This window comes from Encephalitozoon romaleae, chromosome IX (genome assembly GCF_000280035.1).
Source record: "Encephalitozoon romaleae SJ-2008 chromosome IX, partial sequence".
NCBI classification, from domain to species: Eukaryota; Fungi; Microsporidia; family Unikaryonidae; genus Encephalitozoon; species Encephalitozoon romaleae.
Genome location: NW_008806272.1, coordinates 23,804 through 49,781, shown reverse-complemented (window position 1 = coordinate 49,781; position 25,978 = coordinate 23,804). Strand labels below are relative to the sequence as shown.

Below are 25,978 nucleotides of genomic sequence, written 5' to 3'. Positions count from 1 at the left end.
GTTGACCCAGCAAGATGGCAGGATTCTATGAGAGAATGAAAGAGGCATGGAACAAGATTAAGGATACACTGAGGCCGGGAAGGAAGGTGGAGTTAGAGCCTTATGAAAAGTTATGCTCGAGGTTTGAAAGCTCAAAGCCTATATCAATATCCGAACTTGATGATATCAAGGAGCTATGCAAGGCAATAGTAGAGCCACGGTGTGAGAAGAGAATAGACGATGGATTTGAAATGCTGAAGAAGATGGGAGCTGAGAAGGCTGAAAGAGGCATTGGAGCAAAGCGGAAGAGGAATGAATGTGTAGGAGATGCAAAAGGTGAAAGAAAGACAAAGAAGCACAGGAAAAGGGGATACCAAAAGAAATATGCCCTAAAGAAGGAGAATGATGTTAGTTGGGGAATTCTTCCAAAGAAATATAGAGTGGAAGGCAAGACGCCTATGGAAACGATTGAAAAAGCCATTTGTTATGATGAAGAAGACAATCTCTTTCTTCATCTGGGAGAAGTATCTACTGATGAAGAGGAGGAGTATTTCTGTGAAAAAAATGTAAAGAAGCTGAATTCTGAAAAGGTGGATGGGAAAGTCCAATGCAATTTTGGAGGAGACTACAATTGCAAAAGATGTGTGGAATATGAAATAAGAAAAGAATATGAAGCCAAAGAGAAAGAGAGAAGAAGAGAAGAAAGGGAAAGGACTGAGAAACGAAGGAAGATGGCCAGGGAAAGATGGGAGTCCAGGGTTCCAAGGTCTTACTTCTATCTTGAGAAGGATCTTGGGGTTGATAGAATGATGGCAAGGTATGTCACGGATGACAAGTTTGACATTGATGACCTTGAGGAAGGGGAGAGGAAGAAGCTTACAAATGTTCTTAGTCAGGCAAAGAAGGAGCGATTGTTTGATATAGAAACACTCGGAAACAAAAGCACCAGCTTTGACAAGAATGAGGATGAAGTATCTAAGGCACGAATTGCCGAAGCTAGCGAGAAGAATGATGGTAAGAATGCGATACCTGAAGTTAGTTGGAGTCCAAATACAAAAGGGAATGGCATAGATGTAGCTCCAAAAGCCAACGGTGTATCTAATTCGTCTGTAGCTCCATCTCATCCTATATTGGACCCTGTGTCTGAGGATAAAGAAAACGGTTCTGATACAGGGCAAGGTGAAATTGATCTAGATACCAAAAAGGATGAAAGTACTGTACCACCAAGGAAACCATTTGTGTTTGGGGGGACCCTTAGTGAGACTGTTAGAGATGAAGAAAAAGAAAGCCTCTCCGAAGATAAGAAGAACGAAGAACCGAAAAAATTTGGATTTTGGGATGGAAGGACACCTAGTTTGGAAGGAAATGCACCAGCATTTCAGTTCAATTCTAGTATTTCAAACCTACCCACTCAAGGCTCTCCCTCCACTGTAAATCATGAGAGCATTACCAGTCCATTCGCCTCAGATGTCAAGGCACCTGAAACCAAACCATTTGTGTTTGGTGGGGGCTCAACTCTTCAGCCCTGTCTTGGTAACACTCAAGGATCTACAGAGCTTCACTCTCCAAGTCCTGGATCTTCATTATTTAAGAGGAAGTTGAATGGAAGTGGGGAGGTTAGCCAGAAACCCGAGACCGCCTTTCCCTTTGGACAAGAAGGAAATGTTTTTCTTCAAAATAATAACGGCACAAGTTCTAACATCCAGAGTTTCTCATCTATTGGTAGTGTAGGCCAAGGGCATCTAGATGTATCCCAACAAACCGATACCGCAAGGCCGATAAGCAATATGTTTGGAAATGGGAAAAGCTTGTTTGGGGGACTTTTCGAGGGTACTGAGCCTTCGCAACAACCAGCCAAACCAAGCATAGGATATGCTGATTCAAATGAGAGAAATGAAAGTGGTGTTGCAGGGCTTTTTGGAAGTGGTGGAATTTTCAATGCGGCTGATGATGATCCTTTTGAGAGAAACAAGTTTGGTGGAAGGAGATGATCCTTAACTTGCTTAATTAAAGATTTAGATCTATCTCCCATGTCTATTTGAAAAGACTTCTGAACTAAAGTAAACCCTGACCCTGGAATCCCTTTGTTTCTAGGGCATGGACTTTGAAATATACTCTTCTGATGTTTATACGGGAGGTGTGTTCAAGTCATGTATAAAATGGAAGAGATGTGGGTATACATCTCAAAAACCTGGGCTCCTAGCAGCACGGATTACTGGGATTGTGAGGATTGATGGGAAGGAAGTTAAGTTCTTGGAGTCTACACCTGTAGAGATCCAGATGGGGGAAGGCATCGAGACTATATATAGATGCACTATACCAAGAAACGCCCTTCCTTCAATGAGGCTGAAAAGCCTGGAGGTTGTATATATGATAATTGTGGAGGGATACTATGGGACAAAAAAGGATATAAGGTCTGAGATATTTGATGTCTACCCCATCGGGCTTGAGCCTCCTAGGAAAATGGAAAGCATGATAGTCCATGGAGATATGATCAGAATTGGTGATGGGGATAGTACTGCATTTGGAGAGATTGTTAACTCCTTAAGAAATAAATCTGAGTGGAGCAGTGGGACCATTGCAGAGATGGTGGAGCAAAGGATGCGAATCCTTGAGGAGTTCCCTAGATTCATGAATAAGGTTGTTGAAAGATACAGAGAAGAAATCAAGGGGGATATATACTTCTATGTGTCGATGGAAGATCCCAAAATCGAGGAAGATAGACACAGGGTTACTGCTTGGAATGGTGATGAAGAAATTGCCAAGATTGAGTATAGGAAGTATCTTATTGAGAACGACACGGTGGAAATATGGTACAAAAGAAACATTAAGTCAACAAGAATAACATTGAGGATAACCGAATACATTGATGGGGAGATTTCGAATGATGAGGAGAAGGTGATGAAAGAGTTCAATTCCAATATGTGCCTCTATAAGATGGTCCCACTCATCATAAAACACGATTGGTTTACCTTTGACTGCACCTTGTTTACCATAAAGTTTTCTTATAGAATAGAATTTGATGGGGTTGGGTTTGTCTTACCGATATGTAAGGTCTCTCCAAAGGCAAGAAAAAGTATAGGCGAGTTGTAGCAAATAATTCTTTGCAATAGGAACCGAGGATGAGGGGGTTTGATGGATCCAGTGAAGCGAAAGAGGATGCAATCCACGAACCAGAGAATAAAGAGCTCCAGAGACTCAAGCAAGAAAATATGAGACTCACCGGAGAGATAGTGATATTACGGCAGAACATGATTGCATTGGAAAAGCAGAACTTTGCAATGAAAGAGCAGAAGAGCCGAGAAGCCTTGGATGGTCTTCGGAAGACAGAGAAGCTAAAAAAGGAAGTAGATGTCCTTAGGATTGAAAGCCGAATAAGGGAGAATCAGTCCAGGGTGTTTAAAAAACAGAAAGGTAATGCAGAAATTGACATAAAGTGGGCACTCTCAAAGTCAAACTGTGGAATAGGCTTCACTTTATTTCCATTTGAGTTTAACAGGCTCAAGTTCCTAAAAGACTTCTTTTATTCCGATTTCTGCCAGTTAGACTCCTCATCTGTGATCAAAGAAATGAGCAAAAAAATATCAAGATTCAAAGAGTTTCTAGACTTCTACATACTGTTTAGCTGTAAGGCAGATGTCTTCAGGAAATTTTTCTGTATGGTGCTCATGAACCCGCTGTTTCCGGAAGAAAAAGTGAAGCTATTCAATACTTTGCCATTGGACTGGATACTTAACTTCAATGACGAGGAGGTCATTTCTCTTGTCAAGGAATACATAGATAGAAACTACAAGCAGATGGCTCTCTTTTTGGGAAGAGTGGTCAGAGAAAGACCATTTCTTCTGAATATTCTTGTTAGTAGAGAAATGTTTACAGAGCTGGCTAAAATCGATTCAAAAGCTGAAAAAAGACTTGTATCTGAAATATGTAAGAAGGGAGGCTTGTCTCTTATTGACTACACAAACATCCATTACATTCCACAAGAAGATCTGAAGGCTCTCTACAAGGATCTATACTTTGAGGTTTATCTTGATTCCTGATATTAGACGTCCTAGGTATTTCTATAGATGGTTAATCACAAGATGTGGAGGGGATTGCAACAGTTCACTGTGCTTTCTGATAGAAATATTATACGGGTATCTGACTGTAAGAGAAGTGGAATGATTATATACTGGAAGTGTGGATCTATTGCGTAAGTATTGAAGATATGGAGATTAATGTCTGGCTGAATGAAGCTCAAGATACACAAAAGGGTCTAAGGTAGCCCAATAGCTATACCATGTGTATTTTTATATCATTTATTTTCTGGACGAGGGTATGGAGGTTTTATTCCATCCAACTGTTTTAAGGATCCTACATGAATGGAAGAAAAGCCAGGAAGAAGAAATACCGGTGGATCTACTAGCTCTAATGGTGGACTGCAAGCTGGACGTAGACTATGATTGGATGGACAGAGTTCTATATTCATACAAGAAAACATCAAAAAGAAGAAAAGACAGAATAAAAACTCTCAAGGAATTTGTTGAGTCCAAGTTCAAGATTGAGATGATTAATGAAAAGGACAAGGCCACTAGAGGTGTGTATCTTCTGAAAGACCTTGCATTAGTCTCTGGGTGTGTTAGAAAGCTACTGAAAGGGATAAGGAAAGATTTCAAAAGATCTAGACCTGATGGGGCTTTAGACTCTTCTACTAACATAAGAAAAAAAGAGGTCACTACACCGGGCATATTGAAGTTTGTTCAGATAGAAGGTAAAAAGAAGTCTTCTAGAAACACACTTGGCCAATTTTCTCCAATATCCTTTGGGGATGAGGTTATAATTAGCACGCTTGCAAGTCCTATCAATTCCACAGTGCGGATAAGAAAGGATTTGCAGAACCCAAAGAGATTGTCTTTTATCAAGTTTTCGGATCAACTGAAACCTCCTTTTTATGGATTTAGGGAAGAGAAGCTTCACGTAAGAAATAGTCTTTTAAAGCTTCCGCAAGTTCTAGATTACGAGCACGATTCTGATTGGGAGGATGCAGAGGATGCAGAAACCATTGGGACTACGGAGGAGGAATCTGAAGAAGAAGAGGGTAGCTATGAATGGATAGAGTTGGATTCTGAAAGAAGAGAGATGTCAAGGCTAACTAAGAAGCCATCTCTTTCATTCCCTTCTTTTAAATTGAATATCTCGTCGTTATTCTCACCCTCCTGGGCCTCACTTCCATTGGTGGACCGTGAAGTATTTCCAGAAGAGCTTTCTCAGGAGCTTATTAAGGAATTACCTTTCCAGAAGGATCTTGAAGAGTTTATAAGGAAATTCGGAAATAGATACGTTATCAAGCAATCAGCAATAAATGACAAGGTCAAAACTCTTGAGCTAGGAGACGTAATAAAGAAAATGGTTTAGCAAATATGGCTTATATTCTTTTAATCTTATAAGTCTAAGATAGAGATTCTGTTACTTTGGATTTCACCAACATATTCCTCCCATATATCTGTTGAGTTGAACGTTGTGTGGATCCTTTCCAACCTCCTTCTCAATTTCTCAAGCTGGAATGGAACAATGAATGGAGAGGAAATCTCCATCAGAAATAAATATATGCGAGGGACGAAGAACTTTGCCATAAGAGTTGCTAAACGTCTTCGATTCTCGGAATACTTGAGTAGTTCTCTCTGTTCCATGAGCACGCACCATTTGATAAACATCCTACGGCGGCTCGTGGATGCATAGTCCAGGCTTAGACATCTTAGACAACAGGACATCCCGCCTATGAAGTAAGAAAGATACAGTATATTCGTTGTTTTTCCAAAGAGGACTATGTCTTGGTATAAGATTCCATTCAGATTCGGGTTAGACACAAGCACCGTCTTCAGAATCAGATACACTGCCAGAAACACAAGACAACTCAAAAAGAATGAGACCGCAGAACAGATTCGGGCAATGCAGTCTCTTTTTTTCGCAAGGAAAAAAGCATTCAGGTAATCCGCACCTTTTTGTATCTTTCTCCGTGTCTCATGAGGATACTCATTCCTCTTGGCCATGAAATACTTGAATGATGGCCTGTGTGCCTTTTTAAAAACATAAAACACGTTGTTTTGAGACTTTTCTATGATTCTTACAATATAGTACAGGATGAAGAAGATTGAAATAATAGGCGACAGCAGAAATATAGCTGCGGAAATCACTCTCATTTCGTCATTAATCTCTTCAATAGGCCCATTCTCTATCTTTCCAATGTAGGAATGAAGGATATAAAGAAGAAATCTAGAACATGTAGGGCGGAATATTGAAGGGAATTTCTTCATCATCAAAAGCAAAAGGAGGTTGTTGCGGTTCACAATGTCTCGGAAATCCTTCCCCGTGAGATCTCTGTTGTGGACTTCCTTCTCCAGCTTGATCACCCCCTCAACCACATCCTTAAACCTTATATTATCTATACCTTCTTGCAGAATGTATCTGTATATATAAAATACAGACGCCATCTTCTTGAGGTTGAGAACATAAGAAATAGCTTCCTTCACAACGAACACTCCCCCCACAACCAACGTAGCTGAAGAGAAATTCACCCCAAGCCTTGGAATCCTGTTATTTCTGATTGCATCCATGTTTGATGCAAAGTAAACTGTTAGACACAGAGATGCAGTTACAAATACATTCCGGATCTTTTGTGACGTGTATATAGATAGTGGTGTTCCATAGTAGTTGTAAATATCTAATAGTGTAATCTTGTTTATGAGGTACTTTCTTTTAAGATTCCTGACCATTATCACGTGTCTCCCCAGATTCACACTATGGTCAGGTGGTGTAGCATTTTTATTATCCTTTAGCAAGTTTATAAATCTCTGTCTATTCATCTGTGCTAGTTGTTTATTCCTGAATATAAAACTAGTTATATCCAAATACAACACATAAACAAACATCGGAATCAGAGCGGGTTCTGCAGAATCTCCATATACTGTTCTATGCTTACCAGTACATTCCTCTTACTCTTACTTCTGTCATTGTACTTCTTGCATAGTCTAAGCAGCGCATCCCTACTCATTAGGTAGTAATCTCTTTCTTTAGCTGCATAGATCTTCCTGTTGAGATTCAGAAACCTGATTCCGTCGATTTCTCCAATTCTGATATTTGTGGGTAATTGAAATATCTTCTCCATTGTATCTATAAGCTCTTTCTTTACTTCGGATCTTTTATCAGTATCTAGAGAAGCCTCACTGTCCAAAGCCAGGATCGGCTTTCTAAGTCTAGCCTGTAGTTCTCTTTTTCTCCTCTCAAGTTCTTTTGACGTTTCCATCTTCTCAGATACAACCTCTCTAAAAGGCTCAGTCGTAAAGAACATGTTCAATAATAGTTCAAGTAGCACAAGCCTACTTCTTATCTCCTCTTTGCTTAATGGACGATCCTTTGCGAAGATACAGGGCACAATGTGGGAAATATCTATCCCAGCTTGAGAAGAAGTCTCCTTAATAAACTTCTCCAAATCGGCCTTCCACTGTTTTTTTTCAAGAACTTGGCGAGGCTCTTCAATACTTTCAAGATCATCCTGTTTCTTATCTTTTGAGGAACATACACATTCAAAGACTAATGCTATGCAAGGCTTGGAATTCTCTATAAAAACATCCATTCCTATGTTATCGATCTCTGCTTTTAGCATCTCAATTAACCTTTCATGAGTTTTGCAGACAATATCCGATTCATATAAAGGATCAATAATAACCCCCGCCAGCTCCTTCACATCTATCCTTTCTATATCAAAGAAGGATCTAAAGCCTACCAGCACACCAAGGATCTTCATCGTCGATTCAATATCCGGCCTTTCAAGCCCTGGAATCCTCAATATCTGATCATCTCTCAGCTTCAGGATCGAGTCTATATCAATATCCTCAGTTAGTCCGTTCTTCTCAACTTCCACTGCATTAGCCTTATCATCTTGTCTCTCCATTGCGCCTCTATCTCCTGCATTTTCTGCACTAGGCCACATTCCTTGGGTCTTCTCTCTATCTAAGGACTTCTGAGAATCCCTGAGTGGTCGTGTTCCCTCATAGCATTGGTTTTGGGGCACCTTGCATTTCATCACCCCTGAAGAGTCCTTTATGCTTCCGAATGCATTCTCCTTTAAGACCCTTCCAAAGGGCGTCTCCATCGTTATCCCAAGCAAATATCCTTTAACTCCACTTGCACTCACTTCATCTCTTCTTGCCAGATCCGAAAAGTGGCAATCCTTTTCATGCCCCCCATCTTTCGACTGAATTACCACACCATATCTGGCACCACCCACCCTTGAAATACGGCCATACTCTCCAGACTTCATGTTGTATACCACCTCATTCATCAAGAATCCCCTCAAAAGATGCCTATGTATGTTCAATACCATCTTATCAATATCTTCCTGGCTATGCTCAATGAAATAATTAATTATAAACTTCTTTATTGCAAAACTTTCAATCATCAAGGGGTTCAGTGATTTGATGAATTCACCAGGGACGATCTCTATTTGGTACCACACCACTGCTTCCTTACATTTTCATCTTAAGTGTGATGAAAAGATAACAACCGCAACACCTCCCTTATTTCCTTAAAGGATGAAACAAAGAGATGAAGAACTAACTTCTAAGTACTCTATCATGTTCTATAAATTAAGATTTAAGGCACATATATCCCTATTACTTCTCAAGTGCTAGGCCATCGTTTAGGCGGCCGATGGGTAATAGTTATTCATTTAATCACTCTCATTATCCATTTACAGGTGGAATTCTAAAAGGTACAGTTAGAAAGGTGTACAGAGAAGCTCTCAAAGAGCTCAGGAGCAATAAACATCCTTTAGCGTTAATGTAGAGGAAGGAAAGGATTTATGGGAACATGATGTTTATTGGGACTTTCTGTCTCAGCCCTGAGGCGAACACTCCCTAGGGGGTAAAAGCAGCTACGCGAAAGGGCGTGCAGAGGCCGAATCGACTTGATTAAAGGACGACTGGATAGGCGTATCGAGAGTTAATTATCCCTTTTCATTTGGATGTTGTAAAGGTAGTAAGCTGTTACAAACACAGCTCCGGTTTTCACTATACATGTGGTGAAAGGGTCCAAAACTCCTCAAGTTATTATGCTTCTCCTTCCCCTGAATATGGCCATACCAATCGTATATCATAATATCACATCATCTAAAAAAATGTTTTTATATGCCTATCAAATTCTTAATACCTGTTATTCATTCCCTTGGTTTATATAAATTGTAAATAGAAATGGTTAGAAACCCCCTATGATTGCCATGTTGTTTCTTGGATATGCAGCAGCTACTGAAGGAGTCCCACCCGACATCTGGGATTCAATGGGCTATTACGGAGATTTCCTCTCTGAAAGAAGAGAAATAGCTATAGCCTTGTTTGTTTCAGGGCTTCTGGTGAACTTTTTGGGAATCTGTGCAAAGAGATGTTCTTTATCGGTAATTGCATTCCCGGTGCTTCGGCTAGGCATTGGAAGCATAATGGAGGTTGTTGACAAGATAATTGCAGACAAATATGGAACTGCAGAGAATGCACCTAAGGCAATAGGTCATGTAGTTCTGTTCCTGAAGAAAGTGGATGCCAATAGATTCTTCATGGCCTTTCTGTCTGTTGCTCTTGGGATAGTAATGTTTTTCTTTGTCAAGACGATAATATACATATTGATGGGGTATCTCGCATTCCATCTCTGGGGAATATTGGAGTCGTCCACTGGAGAAACAATGGAGGGAAGCTCATATTACATATACCAGACGATAATGCTATGCATTGGGATTCTTGTTCTGGTTCTTGTCAAACCGATTACCTTCCTGATCTATATTCTTGTTTTCTCTGTCTTTGGGTCTCTCTTCATCATAGTCGGCGCTAACTTTGGATTCGGTTTGAATCTTGAGTTTGATCAGTATATTGCAACACTTCGAAGGGGAAATTTTTATCAAGGTCTGGTTGAAAACAAGATTTCTGTAGGGTACATATCTCTTATAACCATGGGGGTTGTTTCTCAGATACTTCTCAGGAAGAAAGGCGAAAGAAAAAGAAATTGATTGGCTGATCTGTTAGACCAATTGTTTTATTTCTCATTAAAAACCTTATACTAATGATTTAATATAACCATCAACATGGTGGATAGAAACATCCGAAAAGCACTGCGTATGCTACTCCAAATCCAAAATAAAATCTGAACAGCAATCTTTTCCCGAATCCCTTTTCAATTGTATAGTACTTCTCTGCTAGCATCCAGTATATCAAAGGATTGAATGAAATAAACCTGAAATACATATTCCAGTGGATCAGGAATATTGTGATAAGAGTTTGGACCAGAAGCACTATAGCACACATGTCCGTATTGAATCTTTGAGTGTCCATGTACATTTTCGGATTAACAGTAGATCTCTTGTTCCAATATTCCCGTAGGATGTATAAGGAAATCAGGATAAATGGAAGCCCAACAAGGACATTTGGAATGTTTTTAAGTGTAAAAAACCTGAGAAAACCTTGATCCCAGAGAGTCTTCTGTATGTAAAAGTATGGTATGAAGATTCTGTATGTGTTGGTAGCCTTATTGATCATGAGTAGAGAGTAATATTGAAATATGCCAAGTGGAAGTAGAAGTACAATCATTCTTAGGAGGGCGTTTTTGCCGAGTGGATAAATGATGAATGGAGCAAATAGAATCGCGTTAGATCTGCATAGACCGCACAAAGACAAAAACAATGTGCCATGGACAATACTGTTGTTCTCAAGAAAGTATATTCCAAGAAGAAAAAGTAACATAAATAAGGACTCTGAATACATGGCAGTGTACACTATTGCTGCAGGATTAAATATGAATAGGATGCAGCTCATTATTGCTATTTTGTTTCCATATCTTCTTTGAGAGATTCTATAGAGCAGGACAGAGCTTAGGACAGAGGCAGTACACGACACGAGGACACCTGTTGTATACGGCTCTAAGGAAAGTAACCTTGCAACGACACGGGACATGTATGGAAGAAGAGGGAAGAATGCAACGACATGGGCCTTCCCATATCCCTTTTCCATAATCTCAAGAAAATGGATGGCATCCCATGAAAGAAGGAATTTCAGGCATGAATTGGTTGAGATAAGCTCTGTAGACTTATCAAATCGAGGAAGGAGAAGATATGCAAAGTATGAAATGCCTACATAGAAAACTTTGGATGCAACGGCTAGGCATAATATCTTTTGGGTGTTATTACCAAGTATCATTCTGATGGGGAGAAAGCTCAGGGTTTGTTTATTCTTGATTGGTAAATTCTATAAGATAAAGTACCCCATGTTTGCTCTTCTTCACATACTCGGGTGTTTGTGTAGTGAGCGTGTGTTCGTCCAAGAAGTATCCTTGCTATCACCTTATGTAGATGAGATTGGAAGGTTCCTCAACTGGAAGACTTCTGGAGAGCAAGTAATAAAGGCTCATGGGAGGGATTCATTTGTTCAGCTGGGATATTCGTCCCCAAACAGCTCTGGAGCAATCCTTGCATCCCACCCGATAGGTTCGGAAAGATTTGGTATTGATATTATTATTGAGATTGAGGAAGGAGAGAAGGGAGAAGGAGACGAGGGAATGGCTATATGGATATCTGATGAGGATGTGTTTAGTGAAGGAAATTGCTTTGGAAGATCGTGCAACTTTAAAGGTCTTTTGGTTATCATAAAGCCCTCTGGAAAGTCTTATATTGGGGTCAAGGCTGGAGATATCTCTATCAACACCAGCAATATTGCTAGAAACCTTGATCGAGTTGAATACAGAAACTTTCCCTCAGGTGAGAAGTTCGTTCTCAGGATAGAGCAAAAGAGCTATGAGTTATCTGTATATTTGGGAGAGCCGGATAACCTCTCTCTAGTTCATTCATTCAGATCAAATGTTGTGAAAGAAGGCGATCTTCTGGGGGTCTCCGCAATGACAGATAAGTCTTCGACTTCCTTCAGGATAGTTGGGATTGAAAGCTATCATCTTAAGAGCACAGGCGGAGTATACACCAAGGAAGACGTTCATAGTGGAGGAAAGCTTATCTGGGTTCTCTTTGCCGGGGTTGTGTTTGTAACAGCTTACTACCTTTACAATATCCAAATGAAAAGGGATAATTAACTCTCGATACGCCTATCCAGTCGTCCTTTAATCAAGTCGATTCGGCCTCTGCACGCCCTTTCGCGTAGCTGCTTTTACCCCTTAGGGAGTGTTCGCCTCAGGGCTGAGACAGAAAGTCCCAATAAACATCATTCCCGTCTAGCTTGGCTTTTCAGAAACCTGTTTTGTGCCTCCACTACTTCTATGCTTGATGTGCACTTTGCATACTCATCGAGAATGTCTCCATTTAGTTTGTAGAACTCGTTACCATAATTGAATCCTTCGAGTATTTCGTATGCATCCTCCTTGAAGCCACATATATATAATGAAGCACTTAGGGCTTCTGCACAGTTCAGCTTGAAGGGCTTTCCATAGTTCACCGGATTAGCAGCAACCATGAACGGAAGAAGCCTGTTATGCTTTCTTGGAAGCCTCTTGAAATCTACAGAATCCAACTGTGCCCATGAGCAGTCTATTAGTCCTATTCCAAACCTCTCTATGATATCTCTATCAGCTGGAGAGATGGACTGGTCCGCATCTGGCGAGAGGACCACACCTCCAAAGCTCTTATTCTTTTTAATTGGTTGAACCTTATTCTGCTTTATAAGCCTCTTCCCAGAGCACTTCTTTGGGTCACACTGCTCAAATTCATAGATTATCTTTCTCATCCTAGGACTGGCATTGCAAAAGTTATATATAATTAAAGACTTTATTCTATGCAAGGATATTTCAAAGACCCTCGCCACTTCTTTCCATAGTGTTCTCCATCTGGAGAATCCCATCAACCATTCTTCGGAAACTCTCGTATCCTATCCTATAAACATTCTTACTCTCCTGGGAGACAAAGGTGCTGTTTCCAACAGCAACAACCCTCATATTCCCCTTCTTTTGAATTTCCTTGTAGACATCAAAGGGAGCATCCATTGTCGAAACCACGTCTCTTATGTCCAGGCTTGAGTACTCAAAAAAAAGGAGCTCAGCCAATATCTGAGGGAGAGGTCGTGAAGATATAAAGTAAACTGTCTGCATTGTCCTGTAAAGCTTCACAACAGAATCGTATAACCGTGTCACACGGTTTTTCAATAATCTATCTATACTATAAAAAAGAGGTGTGCATGTAAACTTCAACTTTTCAGGCCCGTTAAAGATTCTTTCAAAATGCTGATACCTGTCTCTCTTAAAGTTCCTAAGTGTAATTAATTCGTTGTCTCCATCCTTCTCCTCTTCTCCTATGGCTCCAAGAGTGCAAATCCTAGGATGCCTGCTATCAATACAAAACAAAATATCTCTAATCTCAGATATCCTTCTAGATGCTTCTTCCTTGGCCTGGCATCTAAGGCTGCTAATGTCAAATATGGGGTCAAGATCAATCACGAATATGCTTTTCACACTGCAAACCCCGTCTTTAATCCTGTGCGCCTCTTCGACTGTGATCTCTGGGAGCTCTACAAGCAAGGATCTCAGTTCTTCCTTGGTATCCATAACTTTATTAAACTCCCTCTTCACTGTCTTGTCTCTCCTTCGATCGGCCTCAATCCTAGAGATGATATATGAGTTCTCTGTATCTATAAACATCTTTTCATAATTCTTCATGCATCGAAAATGTTCCTTCGCACTTTCAAACCTGTCTTTTCCAATAAGCCCCATCTTGTACATGTAATAATATGTTGAATACACATATTGGTTGATGTTCTTCCTGTCCCCAAGGGTAGGTGCAAGCTCGTCTGCAGGGGCCTCCACAGCCTCAATCGCTCTTATGGCAATGATGTTCTTCTTTGTCCCTAGCAGTGCTCTTACCTGGTCCCTTAAAGGAGGTTTCATCATCTTTTCCTTTATCCATTCTTTGTTGTCATTTACAAAGGCTTTATCCTTGCATTTTTCCAGAAGGTCGGAAATGCCTGCCACTCTTTCCATTCAAGGGCTTCAAAATTCTTTATTTGTTCTCAGTCCTTCTCCTCCAGCATATGTGGATCAGGTCCGTTTTACTTCTCCAAGACCGTAAACAAGCTTTCCTCTTCAGGCCCATAGTTCAAAACTTTAAATCCAGAGTCTCTGCAAAGCTCTAGTAGGCCTTCTATATCATAAAGGTAATAATACCTCTTGGTGTCATCCCTAAGGTTCCACGTTGCAAAATACTCTTCTCCTGGTCTTCCAATGATCTTCGAAAACTTCTTCTTATCCTTCACAGAATTTCCCCATACATACACCAATCCTTTCCCTCCATCCTTTAGTACCCTCTTCATTTCTTCCATTGCCTTCAGCCTCCTTTCATATGTGCTGAGATGATGGATTACACCAACACTAAGCACGAGGTCAAAACTAGAGTCTGCAAAAGGTAGCTTCAGGACATCCCCTCTTACCAATCCGTGGTTTCTTATAGCCTTGGCATCTCTCAGAAGATCAAAGCAGTAGTCTAATCCAACTACCTCTGGGACCAGAAACGACCTTCCATTTCCACATCCTGCATCGAGTACAATAGACCCAGAAGTATAATAACTATCTAGAAACTTCTCCGTCATTTTCCAATGCTTTCTTCTCGTTGCCGAAAACTCTCTCGTGTTCTCGTTGTAAAACTTGTGAACAAACCTTTCTTCAAATCTCCTGGGATCTTCCATATTATAATGCAGGCTCAAGAATCGGTAAATATTTAAAGTTCAAATACATATTCTTTACTAAACAAAGACTCTATACTATTCCAATAAGTTTCTTGCTGCCCTCCTAATCTCCTCGTCTGAGCTAACACAAAGGCCAGAAACTATCTCCTTTATGCCTTCATCCATTCCATGCCGATCAACCATTTCCAGCGTGTATAGCTTCACGTTTTCAATTGGATCAGACAGCAACTTCTTTACAAACTCTGTTCTATGGGCCTTGTCGAAAGAAAGCGCCGCATTCACAGAAGTTATCCTATGCAGATATGACCTCGACGAAACAATAGCTTCAATGTCTGGAAGCCACTCAATTGTCCAAGGATACATCATAACCAACTCTCCAACTACCCTAGAAGCCTCAGCTCTTACTTCATATACCTTGTCGCTAAGGTAACCAAGGAGGTGCTTTCCTAAGAACATCTTGAGAAGCTTTCCGTCCTGTTTCGAAGCATACTCAATTGATTCAAGGATCTCCTTTCTTATTCTCCAGTTAGGCGTAGAATTAAGAGAATTTATCAGTGGAATAACTATGCTTTTGTATGTATCAACTCTATGGACACACAGCAAGGCCTTTCTAACTTCCCAGCTGGCATCGGAGACTGCTTCCTTCAGCATCTCTTGGAACTCCTCTTTATCTCCTACCATTTGTATCATCAATGCTCTAACGGTAGGACTGCTGTCCTTTAGAAACAGTGGAACAAGCCTATCCCATCCCTCGGCATACTCCATGTTACTTGCAAGGCATATCCTAATCTCCTCCTCTGGATCTTGGGACAAGTGTGAATATATAATGGCTCTATCGCTGACATTGAGCCTTGGTATCCTCTTAGCAATTGCATATCTTCTTCTCCATGACTTCAATGCACATATCTCAGATACAAACTGTGTCTTTCTTTTTATAAGAGGAATGACATAGGAGCTCGTGCATTGGATGGATTCCGAGTACGAGCTATGGAGGTCCCTCACAATCTCCATCAGCTCATCATCATCAAATGGAATCACGTTGTACTTTTCCAGGGACAGAGCCCCACATCTAGCTACACCCACAACAGAATCTCTCAAACATCTCCTCAGGGCCTCTTTTTCCTCCTTGTATTCCATGTTCACAATCAACAATGGAATTACTTGCCTCTGTATGTAAAACGGTGACTCGAGAAGTTTTCCAATGAATTTAGAAACTTCGCTTGGAAAAGATGCAAATATCCTTCGGATAACAGGAACAGTCTTCTCAGGTTCTTCAAACAGGAGAAGCTCACAAATGCTTAGATGGCTTTTATCTGGCGGCAAGGCAGCAAGGTGCTCAACTAACAGTCCATTGAACTTTTGATCGATTCCAACAAGTAGCTCCAACTTTTCTACAGACATATGTCCCTGCCCTTTCAGATTTTCTGCAAGGTTTGACACTTCACTGCTAATCATTTCAAAGGGCTATGAAACAGGAGAATTTCAGGTCGGAACTGAAAAAGGCAATCCTTCTTCTATTTTCTGCCAGCCGTTTTACACTTTCGATTAGTTTGAAATAATTTTATCCATAAGATGAGGTATAGGGTAACCTCGAAAAGACTCAATGAGAAGATCTTGGCAGTACATTCAAATGGGGCGGTTTACACGGGAGGTACATCCAGGACGCTAACTAACCAGGACACGGGGGAGGTGATGTGTAAGACCCAGAAATCTATAAGATCTATAGCAAGCCATGGGAAGTACATGTGTTGTGGAAGCTATGACTGCACTGCAGTGCTGTTCTGCGATGGAAATGTTGTGGATGTGATTGAGGGCCCGGATACAGAAGTCAAGTGTGTTGCGTTCTCCGAGGATGGGAAGTATCTAGCAATGGCAACTCGTGGAAAGTCTGTCTGGGTTGTAAGAATAGATGGGGAGATAGAAATCGACGAGATTATAGAGGATCATCTTCATGATGTTAAGGGATGCATATTCCATGGGGGATTTCTGTTTACATATGGTTATGACAACACCGTGAAGGTTTATGACAGATTCGATTACGATGATTCCTGGGAATTAGTTCAATCGATTGATGAAGGAAGCACCGTATGGTGTGTCATTTTCCATGAAGGCAGGATGATATGTACGACCGAGGAGGGGATGGTCAACTCGTATATTCTGAGGAATGGATGGGAGCTTGAGATATCCAAAAGGCTGTCAATGTTCCCTATATACTCTGTTTGCAGTGTTGGAAGGCATATGGCATATACTTTGAATAGAAGCAGTATTGGAATAATCGACACAGATCTTAGCATCGTGACATCGATTGAGAATGTACACGAAGACTTCATAAATGGAATTGCATATGATGCGGGCAAAGACAGAATAATAAGTGGGGGAGATGACGGAATTCTAAACATAATTGAGCCTTTCTGAAAACCTTGTTTTAAAAAGACAAGAAAAATTTGCCCCTAAAGAAAGGATGCAATCGACAAGAAAGACTAACCAGCTGGCTATTCCTGACCTCCCAAAAGGGGTAACTGTGAAGGACATACTAGAGGCGTTTCCGAAGTATGGAAAAGAAATGTAAGTGAAGATAAAACATCCTTGGTTCGTGAAACTGAGTTGTGATGAGGATTTTGAGACAGATACTAACTTTTAGAACAGGCATTAAGCTTAGTAAGCAAAGAAGGCCCAAGAATGAGGATCTCAAGGTAGGGTATGTTGAGTTTGAGACCATTGAAGATACTGAAAAAGCATATGGACAAGGGCAAGTTCTGGTAGCTGGAGAATCCAGGGATTTGCATTTTGCAAAGAGGAGAGACCAAAGGATGAAGGAAAGGGTCATTGTCTCAAGCAAGAAGGTGTATATTTCTGGAGTTTCTGAGGATACTAACAAGGACGAACTTTCTTCTCTTTTGGGGAACTGCAAGATATCTGGAGGGGATAAAGGAAAGAATTATCTCTTCGCAGAATACGATAACAGTGAAGAACAGGAGAAGGCATTGAACAGGATCAACACCATGAAGATCAATGGGTCGAAGTTATTTGCAATGCCTGCCTATGAAAAGGCAAACATTGGAAGGGTCGGTAGAAAGAGAAGTGATTCCAATTAAACAGGTCTTGCTTTTTTAACATAACGGTTTTTAACTATTTTCTCTGGGTTATATATATTTTTTTGCTTGCCACCCGTGAGATGGTCAGCTTTGACTCCACTGTATTGGTAGAGACAGATGCAAAGAGGGACTTCAAGCTTCCTCATACTCGGCAGATGATTCTCATAGAGACGGTATTTGCTATCCAGAGTTCACCGTTTCCTAAGTATCTCTATGTTTATGACAAGGGGTTTACAGTCTATCAGCTTGCCCCATTTAAGCCTATAAAAACCTTCGGATATAGTGGAGAAGTGATAGATGTTGGCATCATAAAGGGGAAAATGGCTATTCTTTCCAAAGACTCCATAATCGTCTATAATAGAGATGAAGATTATGTTGTTACTGGAAAGTTCGATGGGAGACTGTCTGAAGTAGATGGGAAGCTTGGGCTTCAGGAAAGGGCAAAATTGACACTGTATTCGTTGGATTCTCTGAATGTTGAGAGTGTGTACAAGGCAAATGCACATTACTCGGTAAGAGATGTATTAGTAACATCTTTCGACAACACGGTTTCTCTCTATTGCAAAGGTAAAAAGTTAATAGAGATTTCCATGCCTGAGAGAATATGCAGGGTGTGCACCGATCCACTTTTGACAAACATATATTGTGGAAGCAGCGATGGAACCATATTCTGTTGTAACACGAGTTACATGGAACCAGTCACCATGAGGTATCATAAAAGTAAGATTGTAGGACTGGATATAAGCTTCTGTGGAAGACACTTGTATTCTGCAGATATGGAAGGAGTTGTATGCATATGGGATATAAAGTTTAACGTGGTGGTTGGAAAGGTGTCCATGGAGACTGCAATAAGAGGAATAAAGGTTGCATATGTTTCTGAGTGGAAAGGAGAGCTTGATGCAATGGAAAGTGAGCTGGTAGAGATAAGAAAATGAGGAAATAAAAAAGGTGGTGCCTAAAGGATTTTATAATAGTGTAATAGGTATTTAAAAAGTACAGGGTATACCGTCACCAGCACATTACATCAACAACATCTGCTATTAGTCTTTCTATTCACCTCATTTACAGGGTTGTTATAAAGGTTTCCAGACTCCCATTTCTGGCCTAATACTTGTTTCTTGAGAAGAACCATAGCCATGTCCTCAAAGATATTGTTTACATTCTCCCCCGTCTTGGCGCTTGTGGTGTAATACCGTGCCTTCATTTCTTCTGCCTTACTCTTGAAATTGCCCTCCATTGCATGGTATGTAGCACTGTCTACTTTATCCCTCTTGTTCCCAACAAGAAATAAAGGAACATTTCCTGTTTCCTCTCTTATACGTCCAAACCATCTATCTACACACGAGAAAGTTCTCTCGTCACTGATGTCAAAGATGAGGAGTATTCCGTCTGCATTTCTATAATAGCTTTTTGTTATCGAGAAGAACCTTTCCTGCCCTGCAGTATCCCATATGTTGAGCATGATGTTCTTTCCATTCAGAACTATGCTCTTGGAAACAGTGTCCACTCCGATGGTTGTCATTAGGGATTGCTTGAAGTCATCTTCTTTATACTTATGGAGAAGACACGTCTTCCCCACATCACTCTCTCCTAAGACAATTATCTTGTAGCGGTAGTCTATCCGTGGCGCAACCATTTTCGATTAGGGGCTTTTCTGTTATTTGCAATTGATTCTTACACCTAGGTGCCCGATACCCTGTGATTGAAAGATTTATATCGGCATGTTGTTCGAGATGAATCAAAACAAACCAATGAGTGATGTGATCTCCTTAAGAACAAATAAAAGAAAATTGACATCGATATAATAGGAACCCAAGAATAAGGGTTATGACGGATTTGATGGGGAGATTTCGGCACATATCGAAAGAGCAGAGAAGAAGATATCCTCGCAACATTATAAGGAATCAGAAGTACAAGTGGTATACATTTATTTTTGCAGTGTTGAGGCTGCAGTTCAGTCACTTCTTCAATACATTTCTATTTTTTGTGTGCATGACACAGCTGAAAAAGGAGTATCTTGTATCATCTCTTGTGGCCTCTGTTGGGCCATGGGCAATGGTTCTGGCATTTTCACTTTTTAAAGAAGGAGTAGAGGATTATAAGAGGTATGAGAGAGACAAGATTACCAACAGCCAACTGTATGCGAAACTCACAAGCCAAGGGTTTGTCCGTGTGCCTAGTTCAAAGATAGAAGTAGGAGATTTAATCCTGCTGGAGAAGAACGAAAGAGTACCTGCAGATATGGTTCTTCTCAAGACTTCTGATGTGTCTGGACAAGTGTTTGTAAGGACGGATCAATTGGACGGGGAGACTGACTGGAAGCTGAAGCTGACGATTCCAAGAATGCAGGCTGCAGGATTTGACGAACTCCAGAGGCTAAGTATACTTGCCGAAGAACCAAACAAGAGCATATACTCGTTTACAGGAAAGATTAAGATTGGAAAGTTTTCTAAGGATGAACTCGAGGAAGTTGAAGAGGAGGATGGAGAAGAGCAAGGATTTATTAGACAGATGGAAAGGCTTTTAGAGGTTGATTTTGGAAAGCCTGAGGAGGGTTCTGGAGTGTGTGAGAAGCCTCGAGATGTTTCCTGGGTCTATTCCTCTCCTGTCGAAGGAAGTGAAGAAAATGAATCTCTTCATGAGAGTTGGGAAGGTCCCAATGAAAATGATGAAGATTCTATTGAAGCATTAGCAGGAGAAGGACTTGAAGTGGGCAATGAAAGCAACGTGGGAAGAGAGACTGAAGAGGCCGATGTAAGTTTAAGAGATGAAGATGGAAAAGAGAATATAACAGAACCGCTTGATTGTGAAAATATGCTTTGGATGAACACTGTTATTGCTACATGTTCGGTTCTTGGATGTGTTGTGTACACCGGAAAGGATGCAAAGGCGATGCTCAACACGTCTCAGCCTCGGAATAAGATAGGAAAGATTGAGAACGAGTTGAATGGATATATGAAGGTTCTAGGGGTTGGATGTATGCTGCTTGCAGGGATATTTACATACATGCGAGGAGCTACATCCAGACCAGACATTGTATTTATTAGATTTCTTGTCCTATTTTCTTCAGTGATTCCTATTTCATTGAGAATCACTGTGGACTGGGCAAGGTACTGCTATGGAAGATATATATCTGGAGACGAAAGAATAGAGGGAGCAATGATGCGGTCGAACGGATTGCCAGAAGAGCTTGGAAGGGTGTCTTACCTTCTTACCGACAAAACAGGGACACTGACCAAGAATGAGATGGAGATGAAGAAGATACATCTTGGGACGATTTGCTACACAAAAGAGTTGAATAGAGAAATCAGCAAAAATCTTGCAAAGGTCTTAAACAGTAGAAGTGATGGAAAGAGAGTGTTTTCCCGAGTGAAGAAGGATATCAATGCAAGGGTGTATGACTTGGTGCAAGCACTCAGTGTGTGCCATAATGTTACTCCTGTCATTTCTGAGAACGAGATAAGCTACCAAGCATCAAGTCCTGATGAGGTTGCAATTGTTCAGTGGACAGAATGTGTCGGAATGAAGTTGTACCGAAGGGATAGGTCTCGGATAATTATAAGGGACCCCCTGAATGATGAGCAGGAGTATCAGGTGCTCTACACTTTCCCGTTTACTAGTGAGACAAAAAGGATGGGGATCATAGTGAGGTATAACGAAGAAGTCATATTTTTCTTGAAAGGTGCCGATGCAGTTATGAAAGGGATAATAAAAGGGAACGACTGGGTTGAGGAAGAAGCAGACAATATGGCCCGAGATGGTTTAAGAACACTTGTTATAGCAAAGAAGATTCTCAGCAAAAAGGAATTTGAGTCTTTTGAGGATATGTATAATAAGGCGTGGATAAGCCTAATTGACAGGGCTGAAGCCATGAGCAAAGCAATGGGGATTATCGAAAATAATATGAACGTTCTTGGAATAACAGGTGTTGAAGACAAGCTTCAAGACGATGTTAAGATTACGCTTGAAAACCTGAGGAATGCAGAAATGAAGGTTTGGATGCTTACTGGGGATAAGATAGAGACAGCTATTTCGATTGCAAGGTCTTCTAGAATTTTCCATAGGGGCACTACATACTTGGTTATTAGTAATGCAAGCTCCGCCGGGGAGGTTAAAGCAAAGCTTGATCTGCTGCGTGGATCTGGATATAACTCCTTGGTTATTGATGGGCAAAGCTTATCGTTTGTGGTTGAAAGCTGTATGGACGAATTCATTGAGATAGCTTCTGGGCTAGAGGCCGTTGTTGGATGCAGATACACACCCACTCAAAAGGCTGCTATTGCGAGGGAATTGAAAAACAAAACAAAGAAATGTGTTTGCTGTATTGGAGATGGAGGGAACGACGTTTCAATGATAACGGAAGCAAACGTAGGAATAGGAATAGTTGGAAAGGAAGGTAATCAGGCATCCCTGGCAGCAGACTTTAGTATCAACAAGTTCTCCCACGTTTCAGATCTTCTCTTCTGGCACGGGAGGAATTCCTACCAAAGGACAGCAAAGATAGCACATCTGATAATACATCGAGGGCTTACGCTGACGGTAATTCAAGCGATTTTCTGTTCTCTCATATACTTTGTCCCTGTAGGTCTATTTAGAGGAGAGCTCCTCATGATGTTTATAACTGTTTACACCTTTCTTCCTATATTCTCAATTATCTGCTCTAGTGACATAAGTAGAAGCGTTGTTGTGAAATTTCCAGAGCTCTACAAAGAGCTTACGGAGAACAAGCTTCTCTCTTATAGGCACTTTTCTGTGTGGATCCTGATATCGTTCTATCAAGGAACAATCATGATGATAACATTCTATCTGCTGAAACAGGAGTTTTTCATCATCTCGACCTTAACTTTCACAAGTCTGATCATCAATGAGCTTCTAATGGTGATACTAACAACCACTAGGATGACATCGATGGTCTTTGTATCCTCTGGAATGTCTCTTGCCATATATGTCATCTATTTTATTCTTAGGAAAGGGCTTTTGAGATATCAGAAGCCTTTCTACCTTTTCTTACTGAAGATTGCTGTTGTAAACACCCTTGCAATACTAGTTAGTGTAATTCAGAAGCTTTGGATAAAGTATATGAGCCCCCCAACATACTCAAAGCTAGAAGTTTTGGTGTAAGTCCACTCATAATGCTAGTTAATATAGCTATCAATAAATACAACTTAATTAAAGAAGTTTAATCAGAACACTTGGTTGTCTCCTCAACATCGTATCCTGTTTTGACAATATCGCCGTAGAATAGCCTTAAGAAAAACCTTCCGAAAGCAGTATGATATATCCTGTATAGAGGATTCCCTCTGAGATCCAAACTTTTCAATGTCCCGGTCCTACCAAGCCTCAAAACCTTCCATGGAAATGATGTTAGCTTGTTGTTTGACAAGTTAAGCACTTCCAAGCTCTTCATATCATTCATCTCTTCGGGGATCTTTCCTATTTCATTGTTGGAGAGATCAAGTTCCACAAGCCAGTTCAGGGCTCCAATATCAGAGGGTAGCTCTTTCAATTTATTGCTTGACAGGTCGAGCTTCTTGATTAACTTGTTTGTCTTAAGAGCCTCCATAACATCAGGGGATATGAGCTCAAGATCCATGTTGCAAAGATCACAGAACCCTTCAATATCCACACTTCTGACTATGCTTGCAGCCTCCCGTAGGTTATCCATATCAACGGATGCTGATGCCAGAGCATACAGACAGAAAAAGGACAGAATACTTGCTCTAACTTTTGTTATATTCATTCAATAGGGCAAACTTTTTTTTCATATTTTTATTAAAATATTTGCTCTCTACTACACTAAAGGAAGATATTGTATAAAAATTTAATTTCTTCTGTAGTAATACATTCTACTTCTAGAGTCCTTATCACTCCACCCGTATCTCCCAAAGCTTCCATTAGACGCTTCCCTTACTCTTTTGATACAGTCCCCCTGACCTCCTAGCCTTCTTCTACTCATACGATAATCTCCACTATTGTTTCCATCTTCCACAGATCTTTCTGCCCGCTTTCCTTGTCCCGTAACCTTTCCTCCATCGGACGTCTTACATTTTCCCATGGAGTCCATTTGCGTATACAGTAACTCTTGCGAGGCAAACAGCTCTTCCATAAGGCTCTCAGTCACTTTTGCAACATGTATGAATCCACACCGTTCTCCTTTTCCGCATAAGCCTTTCTCATAATCGGTGCATACTCCATCACTTATTCTATAACAGTTCCCAAGCTCTACAACTATCCTCTTTCCACTGTAGTATCTCTTTCCAATATCTTCTATGCACCTCAGAGATGCCTTTTCGTCCTCAAACTCAATGTAAATGTTTCCTAAGAGCTGAAGAGAGCTATTGGAAGCAATTGCAAGCATTCTAACGGCCCCGTACTTCATGGACACCTCAGAAAACCAATCTTCGTAGAAAAGATCAAGATGTATCTGCACCGCCTCGTTGTCCAACTTAGAATCTGGATCATTCTTAGGATACAAATACATGTTCTTTACAACAACGACCTTGCTTCTTGCAGGAATCCGATGTGCCTTTGTGCACTCAAGTCCATATCTGCATCCATTTGTTTTTGAGTAAAAAATACACACATCTCTTCCTGCAACCATTTCTGTTCCAGGGATCCCCAGCTAGTGAATTCTGTTGCCATTTGATATAGGCTCCAAAATACCTCCCTTCAAAGGCCTTATGGAGGATAAAGTGAAGATTTCTGTTACAATCTTGGCCAAGGAAAGCTATGCAGAAGTATTCTGCGAGTATATCCCTGGCAAGCATATTGTTCTTCGGAATGTGCTATGAAGATGTATAAGGCCGATCGAAAATATAAAAGATGCTTTTGTGTATCCAAGCATGAGGTTCAGGATAGAGAACATTAAAGAAATTGGGATTTCCAGAGCTTTTAATGGTGTTGGAATGGAGGAGGCCCATCTGATACTGGAATTCTTAGGGCATAGAATCTTCGACTATGAGAATAAGAGATTGGATGAAAGAAGGACTTGGAGATTTAATGAAGACTCTACAGAACATGGGAAAGATAGAGATGAAGCGGTGGAAAGGATTCTGAATATACACAAAAGCCTTAGAATAGAGTAGCTGTCGAAAACACTATTTGCCAGGCCTACCCTTAGGTCTTGGGCCTCAAGGCACATAAGATGATTTTATTACTCAAGAATAAAATAATTATAGTACAGGATGTTGGACTGTGACTTCTTTTGAAGCTTTTTGGAACTCCTTTTATTATGGTGTTAGAAGTTTGATTGGTCAGAATAGATTTAAAATAGATGAGATCGCAGTCTCTGATGGGCACAACAAATGGCAATAAGGGATCGAAGAAGATTCTTTACGAGTCTCTTTGCACAGTGGAGGCCGAGAACTTGAGTGAAGCATGCAATAGTGCTATTGAAGGGGAAAGGCCACCTACTGGGAAAAGGGCTCAAATATTAAGGTTTATCGGAGAGATGTGCTGCTGCGGGGACATGTTTGGAGCAGATACATTTATCAATGAATCTGTGTTTTCTGCAATGGGATATATAGAGAAGAATGGATGGAAAGTGAAGGGGATATTCATCAGCTCCGAGTCGGAAGAGAACGTGAATAACTGTGTCAAGCTGCTTGAATTGAATGAAAAGATAGACTATCCTTCTGTACACCCAAAGGATGTTGGAATGGGTTTCAAGATCTATGTAGAGGAGAATCTGAAGAACATCATTCCGCTCAACGTCCGAAAAAGAGTTATAGAAGCATATAAAAACAAAGATGATGAGAGGAAAGAGATAATAATTCCTAGGATTCCTTTTGTGCTAAGTGATCCAAACAGAATGTTTCTTAAGTCATTGAAAAATATTTTCCTTGCAATCGAAACAAACACTGGGGAAAATGAAGTGGATATTGATGAAATATATAGACAGTTTGGGCCTTTGATAATAAGAAGACCAAGTGAAATGCTTGATACGGACACAGATATCTTGAAAATGATACTGATGGATTTAATGAAGGTAGACTTCGATGAGTTTCCTATTTCTTTCTATCCATGAGACTACAGATCCTAGATATTATTTAGATAGGCCGTCTTTAATAATAAACAGATTTAGACGATTGGAGGGTACAAAAACAAAAAGACGTTCCTGGTGGGACTTGAACCCACGACCTCAGCTTTAGGAGAGCCGCGCTCTACCGACTGAGCTACAGGAACTGGGCTCTGGGCAGGGTGTATCCAGATTCA

At 40.6% G+C, this 25,978-nt stretch overlaps 22 protein-coding genes and 1 non-coding gene across 23 annotated transcripts; 12 read left to right on the top strand and 11 right to left on the bottom strand.

The window, feature by feature from the left end:
* Nucleotides 1–14: 14 nt before the first annotated feature.
* On the top strand, nt 15–1,970 carry EROM_091010 (hypothetical protein; the record flags this gene model as incomplete). The annotated part of the gene is made up of 1 exon (XM_009266939.1): nt 15–1,970. One exon carries the CDS (start codon nt 15–17, stop codon nt 1,968–1,970), a length of 1,956 nt encoding a protein of 651 aa, XP_009265214.1.
* A 106-nt stretch (nt 1,971–2,076) lies between these two features.
* On the top strand, nt 2,077–3,072 carry EROM_091000 (hypothetical protein; the record flags this gene model as incomplete). The annotated part of the gene is made up of 1 exon (XM_009266938.1): nt 2,077–3,072. The coding sequence occupies one exon, from the start codon at nt 2,077–2,079 to the stop codon at nt 3,070–3,072; it is 996 nt and encodes a 331-aa protein (XP_009265213.1).
* A 29-nt stretch (nt 3,073–3,101) lies between these two features.
* On the top strand, nt 3,102–4,019 carry EROM_090990 (hypothetical protein; the record flags this gene model as incomplete). Its single annotated transcript, XM_009266937.1, has 1 exon — nt 3,102–4,019. The coding sequence occupies one exon, from the start codon at nt 3,102–3,104 to the stop codon at nt 4,017–4,019; it is 918 nt and encodes a 305-aa protein (XP_009265212.1).
* Nucleotides 4,020–4,296: 277 nt separating this feature from the next.
* Nucleotides 4,297–5,373, top strand: EROM_090980 (hypothetical protein; the record flags this gene model as incomplete). Its single annotated transcript, XM_009266936.1, has 1 exon — nt 4,297–5,373. The coding sequence occupies one exon, from the start codon at nt 4,297–4,299 to the stop codon at nt 5,371–5,373; it is 1,077 nt and encodes a 358-aa protein (XP_009265211.1).
* Nucleotides 5,374–5,399: 26 nt separating this feature from the next.
* EROM_090970 (hypothetical protein) lies at nt 5,400–6,731 on the bottom strand (the record flags this gene model as incomplete). The annotated part of the gene is made up of 1 exon (XM_009266935.1): nt 5,400–6,731. The coding sequence occupies one exon, from the start codon at nt 6,729–6,731 to the stop codon at nt 5,400–5,402; it is 1,332 nt and encodes a 443-aa protein (XP_009265210.1).
* A 161-nt stretch (nt 6,732–6,892) lies between these two features.
* On the bottom strand, nt 6,893–8,416 carry EROM_090960 (hypothetical protein; the record flags this gene model as incomplete). The annotated part of the gene is made up of 1 exon (XM_009266934.1): nt 6,893–8,416. The coding sequence occupies one exon, from the start codon at nt 8,414–8,416 to the stop codon at nt 6,893–6,895; it is 1,524 nt and encodes a 507-aa protein (XP_009265209.1).
* An 807-nt stretch (nt 8,417–9,223) lies between these two features.
* Nucleotides 9,224–10,009, top strand: EROM_090950 (hypothetical protein; the record flags this gene model as incomplete). Its single annotated transcript, XM_009266933.1, has 1 exon — nt 9,224–10,009. The coding sequence occupies one exon, from the start codon at nt 9,224–9,226 to the stop codon at nt 10,007–10,009; it is 786 nt and encodes a 261-aa protein (XP_009265208.1).
* Nucleotides 10,010–10,079: 70 nt separating this feature from the next.
* On the bottom strand, nt 10,080–11,192 carry EROM_090940 (putative integral membrane protein; the record flags this gene model as incomplete). Its single annotated transcript, XM_009266932.1, has 1 exon — nt 10,080–11,192. One exon carries the CDS (start codon nt 11,190–11,192, stop codon nt 10,080–10,082), a length of 1,113 nt encoding a protein of 370 aa, XP_009265207.1.
* Nucleotides 11,193–11,196: 4 nt separating this feature from the next.
* Nucleotides 11,197–12,075, top strand: EROM_090930 (hypothetical protein; the record flags this gene model as incomplete). Its single annotated transcript, XM_009266931.1, has 1 exon — nt 11,197–12,075. The coding sequence occupies one exon, from the start codon at nt 11,197–11,199 to the stop codon at nt 12,073–12,075; it is 879 nt and encodes a 292-aa protein (XP_009265206.1).
* A 128-nt stretch (nt 12,076–12,203) lies between these two features.
* EROM_090920 (hypothetical protein) lies at nt 12,204–12,722 on the bottom strand (the record flags this gene model as incomplete). Its single annotated transcript, XM_009266930.1, has 1 exon — nt 12,204–12,722. One exon carries the CDS (start codon nt 12,720–12,722, stop codon nt 12,204–12,206), a length of 519 nt encoding a protein of 172 aa, XP_009265205.1.
* A 61-nt stretch (nt 12,723–12,783) lies between these two features.
* Nucleotides 12,784–13,878, bottom strand: EROM_090910 (hypothetical protein; the record flags this gene model as incomplete). Its single annotated transcript, XM_009266929.1, has 1 exon — nt 12,784–13,878. One exon carries the CDS (start codon nt 13,876–13,878, stop codon nt 12,784–12,786), a length of 1,095 nt encoding a protein of 364 aa, XP_009265204.1.
* Nucleotides 13,879–14,036: 158 nt separating this feature from the next.
* Nucleotides 14,037–14,669, bottom strand: EROM_090900 (putative methyltransferase; the record flags this gene model as incomplete). Its single annotated transcript, XM_009266928.1, has 1 exon — nt 14,037–14,669. One exon carries the CDS (start codon nt 14,667–14,669, stop codon nt 14,037–14,039), a length of 633 nt encoding a protein of 210 aa, XP_009265203.1.
* A 75-nt stretch (nt 14,670–14,744) lies between these two features.
* EROM_090890 (putative protein phosphatase) lies at nt 14,745–16,124 on the bottom strand (the record flags this gene model as incomplete). Its single annotated transcript, XM_009266927.1, has 1 exon — nt 14,745–16,124. The coding sequence occupies one exon, from the start codon at nt 16,122–16,124 to the stop codon at nt 14,745–14,747; it is 1,380 nt and encodes a 459-aa protein (XP_009265202.1).
* Nucleotides 16,125–16,241: 117 nt separating this feature from the next.
* On the top strand, nt 16,242–17,084 carry EROM_090880 (hypothetical protein; the record flags this gene model as incomplete). The annotated part of the gene is made up of 1 exon (XM_009266926.1): nt 16,242–17,084. One exon carries the CDS (start codon nt 16,242–16,244, stop codon nt 17,082–17,084), a length of 843 nt encoding a protein of 280 aa, XP_009265201.1.
* Nucleotides 17,085–17,130: 46 nt separating this feature from the next.
* EROM_090870 (hypothetical protein) lies at nt 17,131–17,764 on the top strand (the record flags this gene model as incomplete). Its single annotated transcript, XM_009266925.1, has 2 exons — nt 17,131–17,234; nt 17,311–17,764. 2 exons carry the CDS (start codon nt 17,131–17,133, stop codon nt 17,762–17,764), a joined length of 558 nt encoding a protein of 185 aa, XP_009265200.1.
* Nucleotides 17,765–17,844: 80 nt separating this feature from the next.
* EROM_090860 (hypothetical protein) lies at nt 17,845–18,699 on the top strand (the record flags this gene model as incomplete). The annotated part of the gene is made up of 1 exon (XM_009266924.1): nt 17,845–18,699. The coding sequence occupies one exon, from the start codon at nt 17,845–17,847 to the stop codon at nt 18,697–18,699; it is 855 nt and encodes a 284-aa protein (XP_009265199.1).
* An 89-nt stretch (nt 18,700–18,788) lies between these two features.
* Nucleotides 18,789–19,400, bottom strand: EROM_090850 (GTP-binding protein; the record flags this gene model as incomplete). The annotated part of the gene is made up of 1 exon (XM_009266923.1): nt 18,789–19,400. One exon carries the CDS (start codon nt 19,398–19,400, stop codon nt 18,789–18,791), a length of 612 nt encoding a protein of 203 aa, XP_009265198.1.
* Nucleotides 19,401–19,591: 191 nt separating this feature from the next.
* EROM_090840 (phospholipid-transporting ATPase) lies at nt 19,592–22,885 on the top strand (the record flags this gene model as incomplete). The annotated part of the gene is made up of 1 exon (XM_009266922.1): nt 19,592–22,885. One exon carries the CDS (start codon nt 19,592–19,594, stop codon nt 22,883–22,885), a length of 3,294 nt encoding a protein of 1,097 aa, XP_009265197.1.
* Nucleotides 22,886–22,943: 58 nt separating this feature from the next.
* On the bottom strand, nt 22,944–23,429 carry EROM_090830 (hypothetical protein; the record flags this gene model as incomplete). Its single annotated transcript, XM_009266921.1, has 1 exon — nt 22,944–23,429. The coding sequence occupies one exon, from the start codon at nt 23,427–23,429 to the stop codon at nt 22,944–22,946; it is 486 nt and encodes a 161-aa protein (XP_009265196.1).
* Nucleotides 23,430–23,585: 156 nt separating this feature from the next.
* EROM_090820 (U2 small nuclear RNA auxillary factor) lies at nt 23,586–24,365 on the bottom strand (the record flags this gene model as incomplete). The annotated part of the gene is made up of 1 exon (XM_009266920.1): nt 23,586–24,365. One exon carries the CDS (start codon nt 24,363–24,365, stop codon nt 23,586–23,588), a length of 780 nt encoding a protein of 259 aa, XP_009265195.1.
* Nucleotides 24,366–24,606: 241 nt separating this feature from the next.
* Nucleotides 24,607–24,849, top strand: EROM_090810 (hypothetical protein; the record flags this gene model as incomplete). Its single annotated transcript, XM_009266919.1, has 1 exon — nt 24,607–24,849. The coding sequence occupies one exon, from the start codon at nt 24,607–24,609 to the stop codon at nt 24,847–24,849; it is 243 nt and encodes an 80-aa protein (XP_009265194.1).
* Nucleotides 24,850–25,055: 206 nt separating this feature from the next.
* On the top strand, nt 25,056–25,790 carry EROM_090800 (hypothetical protein; the record flags this gene model as incomplete). The annotated part of the gene is made up of 1 exon (XM_009266918.1): nt 25,056–25,790. The coding sequence occupies one exon, from the start codon at nt 25,056–25,058 to the stop codon at nt 25,788–25,790; it is 735 nt and encodes a 244-aa protein (XP_009265193.1).
* A 45-nt stretch (nt 25,791–25,835) lies between these two features.
* EROM_090790 lies at nt 25,836–25,908 on the bottom strand. Its single transcript has one exon. It is a non-coding gene; the product is annotated as a tRNA-Arg (tRNA).
* Between the last annotated feature and the right edge of the window lie 70 nt (nt 25,909–25,978).